General features: G+C 39.5%; 1 protein-coding gene across 2 annotated transcripts; it reads left to right on the top strand.

Annotated features, from left to right (window-relative positions):
- Positions 1 to 1977: 1977 nt before the first annotated feature.
- Positions 1978 to 17254, top strand: LOC306964233 (eukaryotic translation initiation factor 4 gamma 1-like). Of its 2 annotated transcripts, none has more exons than XM_079558210.1 (23): positions 1978 to 2194; positions 2277 to 2619; positions 4945 to 5091; positions 5384 to 5620; positions 5941 to 6045; positions 7625 to 7831; positions 8037 to 8151; positions 9292 to 9388; positions 10222 to 10384; positions 10649 to 10795; positions 10940 to 11179; positions 11340 to 11444; positions 11865 to 12155; positions 12361 to 12403; positions 12920 to 13038; positions 13666 to 13838; positions 14430 to 14555; positions 15057 to 15138; positions 15529 to 15627; positions 15713 to 15847; positions 16116 to 16197; positions 16289 to 16429; positions 16945 to 17254. In XM_079558210.1, exons 1-23 carry the CDS (start codon positions 2154 to 2156, stop codon positions 17124 to 17126), a joined length of 3420 nt encoding a protein of 1139 aa, XP_079414336.1. In that variant the 5' UTR covers positions 1978 to 2153; the 3' UTR covers positions 17127 to 17254. The 2 variants fall into 2 exon arrangements, with proteins under 2 accessions (XP_079414336.1, XP_079414335.1); XM_079558209.1 differs by having other exon boundaries at positions 12361 to 12439.
- Positions 17255 to 20098: the final 2844 nt, after the last annotated feature.

Below are 20098 nucleotides of genomic sequence, written 5' to 3'. Positions count from 1 at the left end.
AGCTGGAGAAGAAAGCGTCAGAGGCTGGTTTGACGCATTAACACACGCCCTAAGATCGGTTTCGATTTCCATGAAATGCCACGGACAGGTTTCCAATCTCTCGATTTCTTTAAGTTTCATTTCTTTAAGTCAGGGGAGGGACTGTGGGGAGAGTCTGGGATGACGACCACCTGTTCCTCTTCTGGTACCACTACTTTTCTTTGGAGACCAGGCTGAGGACAGTGACATTTAGGTGAAAAGAACTCTTCTGTGTAGTTTACACTTGGGCTCCCACAGAGGTGAGTACTGCATATTTACTCAAGTACATGCAGGGGACATTTGTAACACTTTTAACTCATTGATCTTTGAGCTATGACTCTCAAACCTTTACACAAACATCAAGAAATGCCTTTGTTACAACTGACCCCACAGTAACAGATCTGCAAAGGCAGCAGAGACACACCTTAGAATAGACTTAACAACTATTGTATTGTAAAAGTAAAACAACAAAGAACAGAAAACAAATACAAAGATACAAATACAAAGATGTAATACTTTTTTTTCTTTGTCCATTCTTTTCTGCACTCCAGGCAAGCTATAAATGATTAAAATTAAGTATTAGATGTGTTTTAAACTGGTTAAAGGAACAACTTTGTCCTTAATGTAAAGTACTGTGTTACAACCTGTTTATTTTGTTTTGTTAGCCTTAGCATGCTAGCTAGCATCAAATTAGAAAGAGGAAATGCACCACATTGTCTGAGAAGCTCTATTTAATATTGTGTAAATCTTGTGACCTTATTAGCTCATTTAAAAGCCTAAAACATACAGGTGCTCCTCATATAATAAGAATATCATGAAAAAGTGCATTCACTTCTGTTAGTCAGCTTAAAATGTGAAACTAATATATGATATAGACTCATTACATGCAAAGCCTTTGTTTGCTATAATGTTGATGGTTATGGCTTACAGTCCATTTTTAAAATATTCTCACTTTATGAGATCTTTAGTTTGGGGTTTTTACAAACTGAGAAGTAAATGCACTTTTTTCATGACATTCTAATTATAGGACCAGCACCTGTAAAGTCAAGTGTGAGCAAAAAAGGAACTTTCTTACCTCAAAATCGTTTTTGCAGATTAAATGTGCAAAGACTTTCGGACTTGATATTTGCTGTGTGAGATCTGAGAGTGTGGGGCAACAGACTTATAGGATCATGTTAGACTTATCTGGTCTCTAACTGGTTGAACTGGTGCTGTTACCACTGACCCCGGTCTCGCCTACTTGAATCTTCATTTTGGCTCAAGATGTTTAGTCTTTGTTTACCTAATTACTCATTCATATACATATTGCTGCTGCTACCCTCCCCTGCTCCAAACAGAATATGTTGTGACCGATCGCTATCCCATTTTTTTGTATATCACAGTTTATAATGTGCTTTGTGTTTAAAAACAACAAATGAATGATTGCTGGTCATATCTGTAACACTTAAAGAGGGGGTTTTATGCTTTTTTCAATCACATAGCACCAGTCTATATCACACTACAATGATGACGAAACCTTCTGTTGGTCTGTAAATGCAGTAAATTAGAATAACTACCTGCCTAAAATGGCTGTAGTGAATGTCTTGAAATAGGCCTCTGTCTCTTTAAGAACCTCTGACCCTTTCCGACACGCCCCCTCCACACGCTGTCTGTGGCATCAGTGGGGAGGGGGTTCTGCTGAGGAGCAGTGATTGGTTACTCGGCTGGTGACGAAAGCTCGGAGGCGTCTCCAGGAGGTGGGGGCGTTCCTAGGAGGACTCAGGCAAACCTATCCCTAAAATGGCTGCCATCAGAGTTTTTACAGATCACTCAAAAATATGTGAATGTGCCAAGGCAACACTTCAGGCATGTTTTAATGAGGGAGTGACAGAATAACATGATGTAAAGCTTGAAAAAGTCGATTTTGCATAATACCCCTTTAACATCCCCAGGTTCATCCCTCTATGTCCCTCCGAATTGGTCCTATCAACCGTTTGAGGTAGGCACACTAACTGAAGAAGATACAACTGAAGATACATCTCACCCCCGCTCCCCAACTAAGACAAAGGCCTTGGAACCTGTCAGAGAGATAGAGAAACCTTCAGTAAATAATCACTTGAAAGGAAGAGAATTGCCCTGAATTTGAATTTGTTCAGATGGATGCAGGAAATGGAGACTGCGCTGAATCAGAGAAATGGTTTGAGCTTCATCTTCATTTCCTTTAGTTACATTTTCATTTTAAACATTCTATGAATATACAATGTCAATCTTTTTCACAGCAAAGAAGGAAATGATGTGGCCACAACAGTGTCCCATGAACAAATGAGCAAAGCGGAGAATGTGTGGAAGCCCAAGATCATTCTGAGCATGCAGAGAGGAGGGGAGGAGGCGGAGGATAATAATCCAGAGCAGCAGAAGACACAGGAGCTTTTTCAACGCATTCGAAGCATCCTCAACAAACTCATGCCACAGACGTTTCAGCAGTTGATGAAACAGGTCACAGAACTGACCATAAACACAGAGGAGAGGTTAAAGGTAGTCATACACCTCACCTTTGAAAAGGCCATCTCAGAACCAGTCTACTCAGTGGTTTATGCCAACATGTGCCGCTGCCTTATGGGGGTAAGTGCATTTTAGATTCACTTTATTAAATTCATATTCAATCGTTCACAGCTGTGACGAAATATTTGTCAGATTCTTGCCACTCGAAGTTCTGAACAGGAGATGCACAGCAGCAACATGAATAATGCCAATATGAAAGCCTAAAACTAAAAGTCATTATTAAAAGCATTAAATCTGATTCAAACTAGCATTAAATGTACATTTCTGAGAAAATGTATGTTTTCTTTAGAGACAGAACCCACAATAACGTATTGTTTCATACATTTGTCAAAAACACAAAAAGAACTGCTAAAAACAAATGCTACTGTTCTGACTGAAACTTTATATGATCTAATGTATTGGGCAAAAGTTGCCCGTTGTGTCCAGTTATGTTTTGAATAAGCCTGTCACATTTTACTATTTAGACTTATGGTTCAATAAATGACAGATTTACATTTTTCGCCTCAATATTTATCATCACTACTTACATTTTTTCCGAATTTCTTTTTCCTGTTTTTGTAATATTTGAACAATTTCACAGGAGCACATTTCAGTTTCATGTTTATTGCAACTTGTATGTTAATAAACATAATGTTAATAAGAACTTTCAGAACAAGATTTTTTTTTGTTAGTTTCAGTGCCATCAAGTGGTCCTCAGTAATATTGATTATGTGATATTTTCCTGCCTCATTATATCGAACTTAAAATTGTTTTTATCATGACAGGCCTCGTTTTGAATATCAAATTGACCCTGTTTGATTGAATGTTTATAAATCTTACAAAATTAAAGATTTTTTTGTATTTATGGCATTAAAAATATATTATTAGTGCCTTACCATTACAAAGCATTAAATTCGACTTGCTGCCACCTGTAGAAACCCTGAAGAACTTTAGATCACAACAGTCAATAATGACAAAAGGCAGTGATTCGAGCCTCTCCCTCTGTGACAAATGCAAAGTGCATTGGGTCCGAGCTGCTGCTGCTGTTCTAAAGCAATCAGAATGTGACTGTGTGTGTTCAACACAAAGGGTTTAGGCGCACGTAAAGGTCAACTATGAACCCCAAACTATGAACTGGTGCGCACCTATTTGAAGAAGCTTAGTATTGAACAACAATTAGTTTTTCGAGTTTTTGACTTTGTTAGTGTTGTTTCCTTAAACATACTTGGAGTTGTTACCCGGGAGGCACTCTCCTTACCTACTGCCCTTGTCCCTCTTTGGAACACGACTTATTCCCTCTCCAAAGCACTCAGAAGCAAAAAAAAAACTTCAGGATTACAAACTTACTTGCACCAGTTAACGCAGATGTCACACACAGGGAATTTAGAATTTTTCTAACCAGCAAAATGTAAGATAGTGATCAAGTTGCGTTTGCTATAAACTCAACAATAATATGAAATATCTGTGAAAAAAAACAAAGAAAAAAACACACATAATACCATAATACCCCCATGGTACATATGGAAATGGTAAAAAGACTCATCTTATATAGCACTTTTCTACCTTTATCAGGCCAAAAGCACTTTACAGCAAGGAACCAGTCACCCATTCACTCACTCATTCATACACCAATGTACGCAGACACTGGAGGCAAGTACAGTGAAGTACTTGCCCAAGGACACAACAACAGTGAGCATCGCCACAAAAATTCCTTACCGTAAATTGGGTTTATTTTGGTTTTAATTCATTTCAGTTTCTTTCTTTTTGACTTGATTATTATGTTTTTATACATACTTTATTACTTTCACTGGAATTTATGACAGAATCTTGAGAATCCTTTTTTCTTTTTAAATATACAGTTGTGCCATTCAACCACAACTACCACAAAAAACTCCAAGCTGTTATTGATGCTAAAGGGGCAATGCACGGTATTAGGAACTGGGGTGTGTAAACTTTTCAGCAGGGTCTTTTGGTATTTTGTTATGGTGATTTATAAAGAGTTCACATTTTTTCCCTCTATATATGGCTTCACAACATCACTCACCATATTCTTTGAAAAATGGCCCCGAAAAAAATCAAAACATTTCCCCCGGTGTGTAAACATATTGCCACAACTGTACATTTTCAGAGCTAGAATTCAACTGTTTTTTTTACAAACATTGTGAAAAAGCCCTTTTAATAAATGTATTCAGTGAACAAAGATGATTGTTGGCTGCCATATTTACCGTGGTTTGGCCAAATCCTCTGTCCCCTCTGTGACGAATCTTGAGTTTGTGTCGCGTGTCTGGGCCACTGATCCTACTGATGAGAATGAGGAACTGAGGAGTCGCTTGTACCCACACCCAAACGTGTATGACTTGGATTTTCCAAAGGAGTTTTAAAACATGTCTCCCTTTGTTATTTCAGCTCAAAGTCCCGGCCACAGATAAGCCTGGAAACACTGTGAATTTCAGAAAGTTGCTGCTCAACCGCTGTCAGAAGGAGTTTGAGAGGGACAAAGCTGACAACGAGATCTTTGAGAAGAAGCAGAAGGAACTGGAGGCTGCATCAAGTGTAAGGCTCTGACTGATTTAAACTGGATCTATTGTATTTGACTTTCCTAAGTTTGTTTGTGTGTGACCCCAGGAAGAGTAGCTGCCCATTTGGAGACAGCTAATGGGGATCCAAATAAATAAACAAATAAACTTTCCTTGGATATGTAAAAATGTGTAATATAAAAATATTATTCTGGAACTTTGATTTTAATATTATTCCATGTTCACAATAGAGTTTCCCAGATGAGCAACTGAATCTAAATGCTATGTTTTCTAATGAGTTAGATTGATGTGTTGTATTTTTGTGGCAGGACGAGGAGAGGCAGCGGCTAACAGAGGAGCTCATGGAGGCCAAAGACAAGGAACACAGGCGCTCAATCGGAAATATTCAGTTTACTTGCGAACTATTCAAACTAAAAATGCTGACAGAGGTCATTATGCACGACTGTATCGTGAAGCTGCTCAAAAACCACGATGAGGAGTCTCTGGAGTGTCTTTGCCGACTGCTCTCCACCATTGGGAAAGACCTGGACTTCGAGAAGGCCAAGGTAAGAAAGCACAGGGAAATAATGCAATATCTGTTATCAAACCTAATTTGATGGTCTCATTATCACCTTACCCATCAGTCTGGGATGCATTAAAACTCTCAGCCAATAGTTGCATTTTCACCACTGTTCTTTCAATGACCAAATTACAAGAGCTGCACTGTTTGAGATGCTTTCATGTCCAATTTGGCACTGACAAACTCAAATTCTTCTCAACCCAAATTCTCTCACTTGGAAAGAATTTTTTCTGCTTTCAAACATATCATGCGTATGAGTCTAAATGATATTCCAGTATCTCCTCTGTAATTTGTTTCTCTCTCCAGCCTCGTATGGATCAGTACTTTAACACGATGGAGAAGATCATCAAAGAGAGGAAAACCAGCTCTAAGATACGTTTCATATTACAAGACGTGTTGGACCTAAGACGGGTAAATAATATGCCAAAATAATCAGAATTTGATAGACTTTTATGTAGTACTTTAGTAAAACCTTGTACCTGCTTCACTTTGTTTCTGTGACGTTTACAAGCTATATTAGTGTTATGACCCGGCTCTTTTGTATCACACGAGGACAGATATTTGGATAGAGCCAAAGCATACACTGGAGATGACCTCATCTCAAAGATGAGGCGTATATTACCGTTGTTTATATAGGTACAAAGAAGTATAACCAGCTGGTAACTTCTGAGAGAGAGAGAAGAGAAGTGAAGTGAAGTCCGGACCTCCTTTGACAGTTCTAGGGGTGCAACGGATCAAAAAACTCACGGTTCGGATCGTTCCTCGTATCAGTAAAAGGCATATTATCTCCTTCCTTTAAACATGGACTAATGACTATTAATAAAAAACTCTACTCTTAATAGTATAAAATGTATCTGCTGTGGACAGAAGCCAAAGTGAAAATGTAAATGAATAAAGCCCAGTTTGCTCTCCCCAAATCCTTGGACTTGGTTTTGGACAATGTTTTGAGTGAAGGGGGGCGCATGGCTCGGTCAGCACTGTGGGGGGGGTGCATCCACTTTACAGTCTCTTTCAATCCTTCAGCGACAGCTCCAGTGTCTGTCTAAAACCCACATTTCGAACAGTCTACACGGCGTCTTTCAGCGCTTTGTTGTAAAATACAGACTAGCCCGCACCTGTCACTCCCTTTGCCCAAAGCGATTAGAAGAAATGCGCATAGATGGGCCGACAGCGGGGACTCTCAGGGCGGGGATATGGCAGGGTAGGTGGCATTGACAGGGGAGACGCTGAGCTGACTCCTCCAGCACCATGAGGGTCGTTAATAAGCCTCTATCATTATCATACATTCTCAGGGTTTTGTTTTGTGCACTCTATCCAACCTCTTTCCTTCATCATTTAATTTGACAGGGAAGCCAAAATGTTCCCATTTAAATGATGCGGGGCGTTGAAGCTCCTCTGTTCCTCCACTCGCCATGACCACGCTGTGTGTGGACTGAATGTGCACACAACTGTTTTTTTTTTTTCATAAATCAATCCGCGAATCTCGTGTGTGCCGCCCCGAAGATATTGATCTGAATGGATTACGGATCAATGATGATCCGTTGCACCACTAGACAGTTCCTTTTTAATCCTAGTTTTGCTCTCCTCTGCGTAGAGAGGGTGACTGCCGACCAATGAGTCAGTTGTTTGTGGCTATGTGTTTGTACTTTTTCTGTATTTCCCGTTATATGGCTGGTGACTATGGTGTTGACCATATATCAGCTAATCTTACACTGACATGGTCTTCATGTCCTGTAGTGTGCAAGCAAAGCATTGAGTCAGAAGCTTATTCAGATTTAGTTCAATTCGGACATTAGTCTGTTCAGAATCATTGTCCCATACAGTAACTGCAGGAATCTGACAAAACTGTCTAGATGATGTAAAGTAGAACACTGTGAATAATCTATTTTCTTTTTTGCTGTTGTCTTTCTTCATTCTCAACTAAGTCTCAATTTAAGAATGATTTCCTGCTTTTTCAATCAAAATTCTGATCTTTCATTACTTTTTCCAGAAAGATTGGGTGCCAAGGCCAAGCAACCAGGGCTTTAAAACCATTGACCAAATTTACAAGGAGAGTAAGACAGGAGGCTCTGAAGGCTTGGTGGGAAGAGGAGAAAGAGAAGGGCATTGGAGACGGGGAGAACCTCACACTCCAGAACGAGGACGTCCTCCTAAACATGAGGGCTGGAACACTACTTATCACAGCAAATTCACAAAGGTACCATGGAATGTTTGCTTAGACTAAGAATAATTGATTAAAGAGGGAAAGATACGGTGGAACTTTGACAGATTTAACTTAGTTTAAAACCAGGTTGAACAGATGAGTGTGAAAAAGCTAGTAACAAGACCATCAAAGCCTTCTCCTGCACATCCCAAACATTTTTGTATCATCTTCCATTTTGTAAATGTCTTTATAATTTCAGACTCCTGTAGGCAGACTTGATTTCAACAATCAGCTCCTTGCCCCCGGGGGTAAAGGAATGTGGGGAACCTGGGGCAAAGGCAGCAGCAGCACAAGCACTGACCCCTCAAACACGGGTAGGGCTTGTTCATAAAATTATATATTATTCTATATGATGTAATAAACTGTCTAACCAAAAATAGGTCAACGCCCTAATATTTGGTTGGACTGCCTTTATCTTTGATCATTTTATTTTGATTTGTTTATTTGGTCAGGATAGTGCATGTAAACACGCCACTCCAAATTATAGCTTTGGCTCATGGTTCATTTCCATCCCCCACTCGCAAACACAGTCTCACTCAACCTGGCCTATTGTACATGTTTTAGTGGTAAGGGAGAAGGCCCCATCTGGGCCGGGGATCAAACCCAGTTGCCTGTGAAGCACGAGCGCTAACTGTTGTGCCACTGTATCGCCCTCCGTGCAACCTGTGTTCCAGCACACATTCCCTTTGGCATTGTTTCAGTAAGTGGATAGTGATGTCAAAAGATCCAGTTTAGCAGGTTTTTTTGGGTGACCACTCCAGCACCTCCAAGATTCTCATTGGGGTTAAGATCTGGACTCTGCTGTGGCCAATCCGTGTGTGATAATGATGTCTATGCTCCCTGAACCGCTCTTTCACATTCTGACCCCACTGAATCCTGGCATTGTCTCTTAGAACAGTGGTTCTCAACCTGGGGGTCGGGACCCCCAAGGGGTCGCGAGACAAATTTTAGGGGTCGCCAGATCATTTAGAGAAAATATACCTATTTTCATTAGCATATAATCTAATGTTTTATCGTAGCATGTGTTTGCTATTTTACCAGAGTGCCATTATTTGTATTTGAATTTTTTTTCAGCCATTTGTTTTTTTTCTTTATTTTTTAAGAATTATGTAGGCTAATGTTCCTATTTCCTATGGTGTGACCCAGGCGGGGGGTCACGAACCTCTTTACCTGTTATAATGGGGGTCGCGGCTCCAAAAGGTTGAGAACCACTGTCTTAGAAAATGTCCGTTTTATTAGGCAAGAAGAAATCCATTGATGGTATAACCTGGATATTCAGGATGTTCCGGTATTCCGCTAATCTCATTCTTTGGGATCATTGTGTTTCTGAACCAACTGCATCAACCCCAGATCAGAACATTTAGTGAAACCAAGTGGTGACTGTTGTTTTTGGTTAGGCTGTGTATTTGAAGTTAAGGCAGTCATTAACTGAATTCACTGAATTTCATATTCAGGCAGTCGTCCAGCAACAAGCACTTTGAACCGGTTCTCAGGTCTGCAGTCCTCCTCCCCAGCTTCTTTCCTGGATTCAGACAGAAGAGTACCTCAGAAGTAAGAACGTATACTTGAAATTACAATAAATGTAACATTCAGTTTGGTATTATTTGTATAAGACAGGATCCATCCAGCTTTGTCAACACATTTACATTGTGGCCTTATTGGTTAATATGATGTTTGTGATCTGTGCTTCTATGATTCAATTCTTTTACTTTAAACTGCATAACACAACAAAAATGAATAGTATGTATGGGGATACCTTCAGTTTCGGACTTACCCCGATACATTTATGATGTTTATTGTTCCTTGGCCACATATTCACAGAGTTGGTCAATAGCAAAGAAAATGTACATATTAGTATTGTACTTGTAGAGTTTTTTGAGGATCTATATTTTACTTTACGAGTTGTATTTTTGTTGAGAACTTATTACTTTTAGTACTTTCTCTTCTATAAAGAAGCCAGCATTAGTACCATTTAGGCTTGATTTAAATGTTTTTTAAGGTGCAAAGTTGTTATTCATAATCATAAAATGTGTACTATTGTATAGTACAGTGGTTCTCAACCATTTGGAGCCCGACCCCCATTATAACAGTTAATTGAGATCGTGACCCCCGCCCGTGTGACACCGTGGGAAAAACAGGGACGTTAGCTGATAAAAAAACAAATAAATTAAACAAAAATGAAATAATTATAATAAAAAATATATTTTTTATCTACATTATCTGGTCATGTAGATTCGCCTTGCTCTTGAGTGGTCCCGACCCCTGGGTTGAGAACCACTGGTATAGTAAATAGTAAGTAATTTCTGCAGAAAATACGTCAGTGCTTTAACTTAAGTAAAAGTTTTATTCAGCCCCTTTAATTGTATTTTTAAATGTTTCCGAAGCATCCCGTCACAGAAGTTTCAGCAGCTGACGAAACAGGTCATAGAACTGACCATAGACACAGAGGAGAGGTTAAAGGAAGTCATAGACCTCACCTTCGAAAAGGCCGTCTCTGAACCAGACTTCTCTGTGGCTTGTGTCAACATGTGCCGCTGCCTTATGGAGGTAAGTCAGCTTGTACATGTTAAGTTCAGTTCAGATTGTGCTCTCAATTTTTTCTTTCAACTTAAAACAATGTATGTATATTCCGTATGCACCGTGTCAGAAATGTCAAGCGTTTCAAACCATTCTGTGGCAAAACGTAATCGTTGGCAGCCATATTGGCCACTGATCATGATGGGACTGAGGAGCCTGTTGTGCTCAATCCGAAAAGTGTACAACTAGGATTTTCAAGGAGTTTAAAAAAAATCCATCCCTTTGTTATTTCAGCTCAAAGTCCCGGCCACAGATAAGCCTGGAACCACTGTGAATTTCAGAAAGTTGCTGCTCAATCGCTGTCAGAAGGAGTTTGAGAAGAACATAGAAAACAATGAGATCTTTGAGAAGAAGCAGAAGGAACTGGAGGCTGCATCAAATGTAAGGCTTTGTCACTACGTTAAACTGGAGATGTTCAATAATCAGTGCAATCAATAATTAGTGGATGCTAATCTGGAACTGATTTTAATCTCATTCCTTGTGCACATATTATGAGTTGGTTTGATGTATTGTTTTTTGTGGCAGGACGAGGAGAGGCAGCGGCTAAGAGAGGAGCTCAAGGAGGCCAAAAACAAGGAACACCGGCGCTCAATCGGAAATATCCAGTTCATCGGCGAGTTGTTCAAAGGGAGTATGCTGACAGAGCACATTATGCACGACTGTATTGTGACGCTCATCAAAATACCATCCAATGAGGAGTCTCTGGAGTGTCTTTGTCAGCTGCTCTCCACCACTGGAAAAGAACTTGACCACGGGAAAGCCGAGGTAAGAAAGCGCAGAGAAATCAAACAGTATGTGTAAACCTAATGAAACCTAATTTAATGGGCTCTTTATCACCATACACGAGTCTGGAGTAATTTCACTTTCAGTAATGCCTAACTTGTTTAACTTTGTTTATATAGTAACAATTTCTTTCTCTTTCCAGCCTTGTATGGATCAGTACTTTAGCCAAATGGAGAAGATCATCAAAGAGAGGAAAACCAGCTCTAGGATACGTTTCATGCTACAAGACGTGTTGGCCCTAAGACGGGTAAATAATATGCAAAAACAAAAATAAAGTAAGAGAGTGTAGTTTTTAGTTGCAGCCGATTTTTAGTGGTTCTGAGCCACTCTGACCTACGATAACGGCAATATAATGTAGAAAACTCTGAATAATCAGTCTACTGTTGTATTTGTCAAATTTGTCAAAAAGCCTTTCATATGTATTTCTAAATATGTTTTATATTTTTTCTGACAGCCATTATCTATTTCATTTTTCAATTAGACCTTTTTTGACACGCATTCCTTCAGGTGTAATAATGAGAAATTTACTATTATCAAAATGTATTATTCCTAATAGTTGAGCCACAGTAACAGATCTTTTAAATTTGTTCCGGTTCATTTTCAACACATAAAGTTATTCATTATTTTACTGTCAACAAAAATCCATGTCTTGACTTACTTTTTCCAGTGCAACTGGGTGCCGAGGCGAGGTGACCAGGGCCCGAAAACCATTGACCAGATTCACAAAGAGGCAGAGATGGAGGAGCACCGGGAGCAGATGAAGGTCCAACAAGCTCTGATCTCCAAGAAGGACACGGGAGGCTCTGGAGGAAGGAAGGGAGGAGGAGGAGGGCCTGGGGGGCGGGGCGGACCTCACACTCCAGGACGAGGACAACCCCCTCAGGATGAGGGCTGGAACACGGTGTCCATCTCTAAAAACAGACCTATCGACACTTCTCGCCTTAGCAAAATCACAAAGGTAGCGTGTAATCTTTGTTTGGAATAAGAAGTATGGGAGTCTGTAGATTAACAAGTGACTAAACAAGACAAAGTGGAGCTGTTATGCCTAAAGTTTAGTTTAAAACCATTTTGAGCATGACCTCAAATGACCTGAGACGAGTGTGAATGGATGAGCTCAAGTGTACATTGTCATCTTGTATATTGTATTGTCTTTATAATTTCAGACTCCTGTACTTGACTTCAACAATCAGCTCCTGGCCCCTGGAGGTAAATGCACATGGGGAATCTGGGGCAAAGGCAAAAGTTGCGGAACAAGCATACTTACACATTCATGTAGTTACCGGTGGTGTCTCAGCTGTTTTCTTTACTTTTTTTGTTTTGGAGTGAATATTCTATTTGGCCCATAGGCTTTAGCACATGATCATGAAAGTGATAGCACAGGGTGAAAGGGGGGGAGCAGCAAATGTCAGAGCCGGGACTTGAACTGATGATGCTAAGGACAGAAAAGTACTTCACTGTATTATGTACAGCAGTCTTAACCACCATCAGCTCCATCAGATATCTAACAGCTCCACTTTTCAACAAACTGTCAATCCTGATCTCTGGCATTATCTGCGTTTGGGAAATGCCTGAACAACAAAGAGCTTACTCGACAGATGCAGAAATATGAATCGAGGCATAAAACATATAATTTTAATATAATAATATCCCCAACAAAATTATATGTATTATTTGAATGAAATATTTTATTTTGGATTGTTGATTTTTTTTCTTTGGCTACAGTACAAAAGGAAAGAGCCACCCCTCCTCCAGTGCCCTCCAAACCTGCCTTGACAGAAGAGGAACTGGAGAGGAAGTCAACCGCCATTATTGAGGAATACCTACATGTTAATGACATGAAGGTGCGTATGCTTGGGTAGTAGTAGTAGTAGTAGTAGTAGTAGTTGTAGTTGTAGCCGCTGAAGAGGTATCTCTTGTAGCAAGTAGTAGTAGCTGTATCTCTGGTAGTAGTCGCCAGAGGTCGTAAGGTAGGAGCTTTTATCTTAGAGCAAAAGGCTAGTGTTAAAAAATTATAATATCACAAGTGTAAACAAGTAAATATTATTTAAACTACTGACAGGACGATTCTTTTTTGTGCAGGCTCGTTCAAAACTTTGGCTAGTTTTCATTTTTATTTGTATTATGTCTTGGCGTTAGCCTCAAGACAAAAACATCCACCGTTAAGAACACGGAGGTTTCCTCCAGTGAAGTTGTTACATTCCACGTAATATTTTTTAACCTGCTCCAGTCACATCCGAACTTTTACTCGCTGTCCATCATCAAATCTTGAGCTATTGCTTCATTTCTGTGGGACCTGCTAATTTTGAATGGGAAGAGATAGCGGACAGGAAGGACAGCGTCTGGTTTACTGTCCAGGCGGAAATCACGTGGGGTCACTGTGCATATAGCCCATTAGCTCTTGTAAATACTTTTCAAGAAAAACCTCACTTAAACAAGTTTACTTTATAAGTGTTTTTCTTCCTGTACAGGAAGCCCTGCAGTGCGTACAGGAGTTGAATAGCCCTCAGCTCTTATTCGTCTTTGTTCGAAACGGTTTGGAGTCGACTCTGGAGCGCAGCACGATGGGCCGCGAGCACCTGGGCCTCCTCCTGCACCAGCTCGTCAAGACCGGCATCCTCTCAAAACCCCAGTATTTCAAAGGGTCAGTGCAAGGACAGAACATCTGTTATTACACTACTCGTCAAAAGGTTGGAAGCACTTTTTATGTGTTGGTTTTTCTTTATGTTCAACACTATTTGCTTTGTATGATTCTCACTGAATGCATTTAACTATGAATGAACACATGGAATTATGTAGGTAACAAAAAAGGTTAAAATGACTCAGAATAGGTTTTATATTTTATTTTTTTCAAAATTGCCACCATTAATTCTCTGCATTTTCTGAATGAGCTTCATGGTTTTCCACAGTCCTGTGCAGTGAAAACCATTTCTGGTGACGACATCGTGAAGCCCACTGAGAAAATGTCAAAAGTGTACATGGCAGTAAGCAAAGCAAAAGGCTATAAAACAATTCCACATGTGTTCATTAATAAATGAATGCCTTCAGTGAGATTCTACAATGTAAAAAGTCCTGAAATAAAAGAAAACCCAATACATAAAGCGTTTCCAAACTTTTGACTTGTAGCAAATTGTGTCTCAGCTAAAGTTTGTTCTATTAAACAATGTATGCATGCTCTTTAAGTATGACATGTCAGTGTTGTGCTGCTAATGTATTACTCTCCCTTTGACCTTAGGCTTCAGGAGATCCTGGAGGTGGCTGAGGACATGGCCATAGACATCCCTCACATCTGGCTGTACCTGGCGGAGCTGATAACCCCCATGCTTCATGAAGGAGGAATCCCCATGGGAGAGCTCTTCAGGTAAAACATATTGCAGCTCAGAAAACAATAGAGCTGGCGACTCTTTTCATTTTATATCAATGTGTGGAGAAGCAAACAAAGAAAACAGATGTTAGTACTTATATTAAACAGTATTGCAACTTTATTTTTGTTGGAAATTATCTACCGTCGGACAATCGATATATTATGTAATTCTGGGTGAAGCTTTATCTTGTTACCGCTAGATCTTGTCAATTCAAATTCACTCCTACCTGTCCTTTAATGTATCGTAGTATCATAACTCTTAGTTACTACTACGTTATAACACTGTCACATTCCTCTGGGTGCTAGTATAAAATAAACTATTTTCTGTTGGTACTCTGAACATTGCATAAAACTTGAAGTCTGTCATATTTGCTTGCAGAATGTAATGCATTTTTATTATCAATTTTATCCACTGTCTAATTGTGCTTCAAGAAATTCCATGTAGTGGTGCAGTGAGGAGGATTGTATGTGAATTGCGCTCTCCTGTTGTGTCTCCAGGGAAGTCGCGAAGCCTCTGATCCCTCTGGAAAAAGCCGGAGTCCTGCTGGTCCAGATTCTCACTTTACTCTGCAAAGGAATGGTGAGTGATCAGCCCTTTATATTCTTAAAACTCACTTGCATGTGACGCAGGTTTTGTGCTCAAGGCTGCGCCACTAGGAAGACGGCGTTAGAAATATTATTTTCTTCTTTCCATTGCGCTGCCTTGTTTTCTTCCTTAGAATCGATGTCAAATTGAAAACAAAAAGCACGGGGAGGGGGGCAATGTGAGTCTGTCCACCCCCTGTCCTGCCCACTTTTTGCGCCAGGTATGACATTGAAGATTGCAAGGAGCGCCACCGGTCTGCGCACTCGTCTGCTCTACAACCTGCGCCATGAACCACAAGATCTGGCCCTTTGAATCTTTAGAAATAATAATAACCCATACCATTATCCTGAAGGTTTAAACCTACTTTTATCACTGTTTTTCCAGAGCCATAAAAAGGCAGGTGCGATGTGGAGAGAGGCCGGCCTCAAATGGAGGGACTACCTGCCCGAAGATGAAGACGTCAATAAGTTTGTGACAGAAAAGGTACACAAAATATATTAAAGATAATCCCATACCATTTGTTATCGAGCTCATTTGCGTAACTGATGTCTTGAAATCCTTTGTGCAGAATGTAAAGTTTACCCTCGGAGAAGAGTCTGAGAAGAGTCAAAAGTCTGAGATGAGTTTGTTGGAGTTGACGAACCAACTCGACCGACTGATCCAGGACCAGGCCGACAACCAGAGGATCTTTGACTGGATTGATGTCAGTATTACTCCATTAAGTTCAATCAAAGTTAACAAACGATTTCTCTAAATGTATTTTATGTATTTATACAATATTAATATACAAAAGTGGCGGTAGTAATAATATAATAATCAATTAATATGCAAAATTGTTAATAAATGAGTGCATAATGACTGATGGAGGTGTTGTGATGAGGGGATAGAAGGTAACTCCTCAAAATCGTTAAAAAAAGAAATACCACAAACTAAATAAGCTCAATAATGAATATTCATGTCTTGCTGCATAGGCCAACCTGGACGAGAAGCAGACCTCCTCTAACATGTTTGTGAGGGCGCTGATGACCTGCATCTGTCAATCTGCCATCATCTGTAAGAGACTTCCCACAAGCACATCATGCATGTGTTTATACTATATTTTGCTCTGTTGATCCATTGTGTATAAGTTGTTTATCATTTGTAGGTGAGAACCCTTACAAAGTGAGCATGGATGCGATCAATCAACGGGCGACCCTGCTGCTGAAGTTTCTGAAGGACGAACAGAAGGAGCTGCAGGCTCTGTACGCGCTCCAGGCCCTCATGGTGCAGATGGAGCAGCCTGCAAGTGAGTTAAGACTGGACAGAAGTTCAAATTGCAGCTAGAAAATGCCCCAAACTCTTCCTTATAATCCTTATAGGACATCTTGCTTAAAACCTGTGCCAGACCAGTATCATGCTGCCTTTTTTGCCTTGGAAGAGACTGTCCTTTCCATTAGAGCGTTTGTTACTATAGTGAAATGAAACATGGCGAGCGCATACTGGCAGGTGACGAGAGGACTAAGTGGAAATAGACATTACATTTAAAAAATATTGTAATTCAGCTTGCAGCCGTAAAAAACAGTTCAACACATTTGTGACAGATATTCATGTGCAACTAGTGATATTTACCATAAATTTGGAAGCTAATGAAGTCAGCACCTAACCTGTTCAAATCAGTATGCAGTACACATAATGGCATCTGAAGCTCACCAGTCAAGCACTACCTTTATTCACTGATAAAAACACAAAACGTGCTATCGTCTATGTTACATATGTTGGTATATATAGTACTAATGTGCGTGCACTTTTGTTGTGCCCAAGATCTGCTGCGCATGTTCTTCGACAATCTGTACGACACGGACATCATCAAAGAGGAGGCCTTCTTCAAGTGGGAGTCCAGCAAAGACCCCGCGGAGCAGACGGGCAAAGGGGTGGCACTCAAGTCAGTCACCGCCTTCTTTACCTGGCTCCGAGAGGCCGAAGAAGAGTCAGACAACAGCTAAACCCCGCCCCCAACCAACAAACCTTGTCCCCAAAACCAGAGAGGACTGTGGAAAATGACCCACACACGTGGATGATTCAGAGGAGCAGGCTCCAAACAGACTCTAAATATGGACCTGCACACCTGCCCTACCTGCAAAACCTGATTCTTTAAAAGATGAGGCTAATAAATATAGAAGCAAATTATTGAAGATGAGTACAGATCCTAAGGCCTTTTCTGTCTCTGACAAGCAGAGACGCATTTCAGGAGAGTCTGTGCAGGAGGTCGACTGATATGTGTTTTGCTATTTTTCATTTGTTTGCTTTTTCTTTGGCCGATGACTAATCTAAAAAACAAAGCAGCTGATACAGAGCAGATGTTTCAGGATCTGTCAGGTAGATCATTATTATAAAACTGTAATAATCCAATCCAATCCACTTTATTTGTATAGCACATTTAACCAACAAAACATGTTTCCGCATAAGAAAACAATAAACAGATACAAATCTATTTGATGTAAAATTATTCTCAATTACTGTCAACACAGTGCACTGCATCACAACAAAATATGGTTAAACACATCTCATTGACCTGACATAAATATAGGCTAAAGCTGAAGTCTCAAACCTACAAACATTGGCCTGATATATCGGTACATGTAATCACATATTATGCGATTACACTGTAGATTGTTTCTTTCAAATGCTGATGTAATGTGCCCCTAAAACGCTCTGCATTTATGTCCTCTCTGCGCAGAAGGTGCTTGTGTCCTTTGATTACACAGGTGAAAAGAAAGGAAAAATGTGTACTTTTTTGCTTTACTTTATTTAAAAAAAAAAGACATTTAATTAAAGAGAGAGAGAAGAGAGATATAAACATAAATAAGTGTTTCGAAGCTGTGATTTTGTTGCTGCTTTGCCGCCCAACAGGGTTTTCGTGGACTGTGGGAAGTGGCCAGAGTTTAACTTATTAGCTATTAACATCGCATAGTTACATAGCCTCTCTGTTCAATAGATTAAAAAAAAAAAGACATAAACATAGCATTGTATATGGGTGAAATGGATCTATTAGCATCCCGAGACACATATGGTAGGCCGACAGAAAGTGTGCACCCACCAATAATGAAAAAGGCTCAAGACAGACGCAGCACAGTACCACGCTTTTGGAGCAAGGAATAAACCAATGACTTTGTTAGTGCGGTCAAAGACACTACACGGGTTATTCCAAAGTGTGCAGAAACCTGAATAGACCATAACCCGAATTTTGGCGGCATGTAAACGTATTTAGTAATGTGAACGTTACTTTTGGCCACTTTCAACATAACGTTATTTAACATGTTTTTTATTATATATATCTGGTTTGGAGAAACTTTCATAAACGTTAGCATCGTATGGGCTAACTGCTGTAGCATTAGCCGTTTTGTTTACATACGAATTGAATCAGCTGGACGCTCTGAGGACGTAGTGTTGAGGAAGCGAGCGTTGGGTCGTTAAAGAAACTGCAAACCTGCCTCAAGTTCATCTAGGTTTGTAACATTATCACCTTTTGTGATGTTGTTGTAAATAGCTAAATATCCATGTTTGCTGTCTATTAACAGCCAACAACAAATCAATTAGCAAAAGCAAATTGTTGGTGGACACATCACTGGTAATAACGGAAAAAGAAAACGGTAGAGGCTGGCCGGATGGTTTGAAGCATTAAATGCCCTAGGCTCGGTTTCTATTTCCATGAAATGCCACGGATGGTTCTGCAATCTTTAGATGTATTTTTAAGTTTAATTTCTGTACATGAGGAGGACTCTGTAGGTATATCCTGGGATGCACCGAAGGCAGGGTGACAACGTGCTCGGACACTTCTGGTTGCACTTCACAAACAGCCGTCCAGGCCTCTGTCCGGCAGCCCATCTACTAAAAAATGTCCCACTCTTTTTGGAGACCTGTGAACAGTGACATTTAGATGAAAAGGACGTATTTCTTGTAGCTTCACTTTGGCTTCTACCCAGAGGTGGGTCGTAGTATGTCGTAGTGCCGCAAGTACATTTTCTCCTTTACTACTAAGATATATTTAGTCTTTGTTTACTCTTATGTATTGCATTTTCTCCACAAATATTACAATTTTCTGATTATTTCATGTTTTGTAGCTGCACACCATGAAGAATTTGTAATGTATTTGTATACCTGTTGTAAACACTGTATTTTCTATTTAAAAACAACATTTATACAGCATTCTTCATCATTTATAAATGATTTGTAAGCGCAGAAGTAGATGTTTTAATGTTAAACATCTAGTGTTTTTCTCACTCTCTTTACAAACCATTTCATTATGATTTTATTTGTTTTATTCATTATTAAACATTTAAAAAGCATTAATGGTTAATTGTTTATAGGCCCAAAATGTGATACTTTTTCATTATAAAGAATGCTTTACAAATCATGTTAGGGTTAGGTGCAAACCTTTTTTAATAGAAAATACACCGCAACAGGTTTACAAATGCTTTACTAATGCTTTATGGTGTGCAGCTATAATGAAGAAGTATTTCATTTTGTGCATAGATTAACCATTAATGATGAATGCTTTTTAAATGTTTTAAAAAGATTATAACAAATAAAAAATAAATGGTTTATAAAGAGGATGCCATATGTCTTGTAAATAGTCTTTTAAACATCTACTTATGTGCTTACAAATGCTCAGAACATTCTTTAACACTAGCTTATAAATGCTTTACTAATGCTTTATAGTGTGCAGTTATTATAAAGTGTTACCAAACTCAAGCAACATTTTCTCCAAATACTAATAGTCATTTTCTCGGTCACTTAACTTATAGCTACTTGAAATAAAATTATTTTTAAAGTAACTTTACTCTTGCTTAGTAAATATGATGGCTGCTCTACCCCCCTTTGTTCCACACAGAATATTTTGTGACCGATTGCTATCCCATTTTTAGTAAATATATCACAGTTTATAATGTGTTTAAAATAACACACAAATGGTTTG

The sequence above is a fragment of the Gobius niger genome (genome assembly GCF_951799975.1).
Source record: "Gobius niger genome assembly, chromosome: 1".
Classification (NCBI taxonomy): Eukaryota; Metazoa; Chordata; class Actinopteri; order Gobiiformes; family Gobiidae; genus Gobius; species Gobius niger.
The sequence above is the reverse complement of the archived record's forward strand: the minus strand, read 5'-3'. Positions and strand labels throughout refer to the sequence as shown.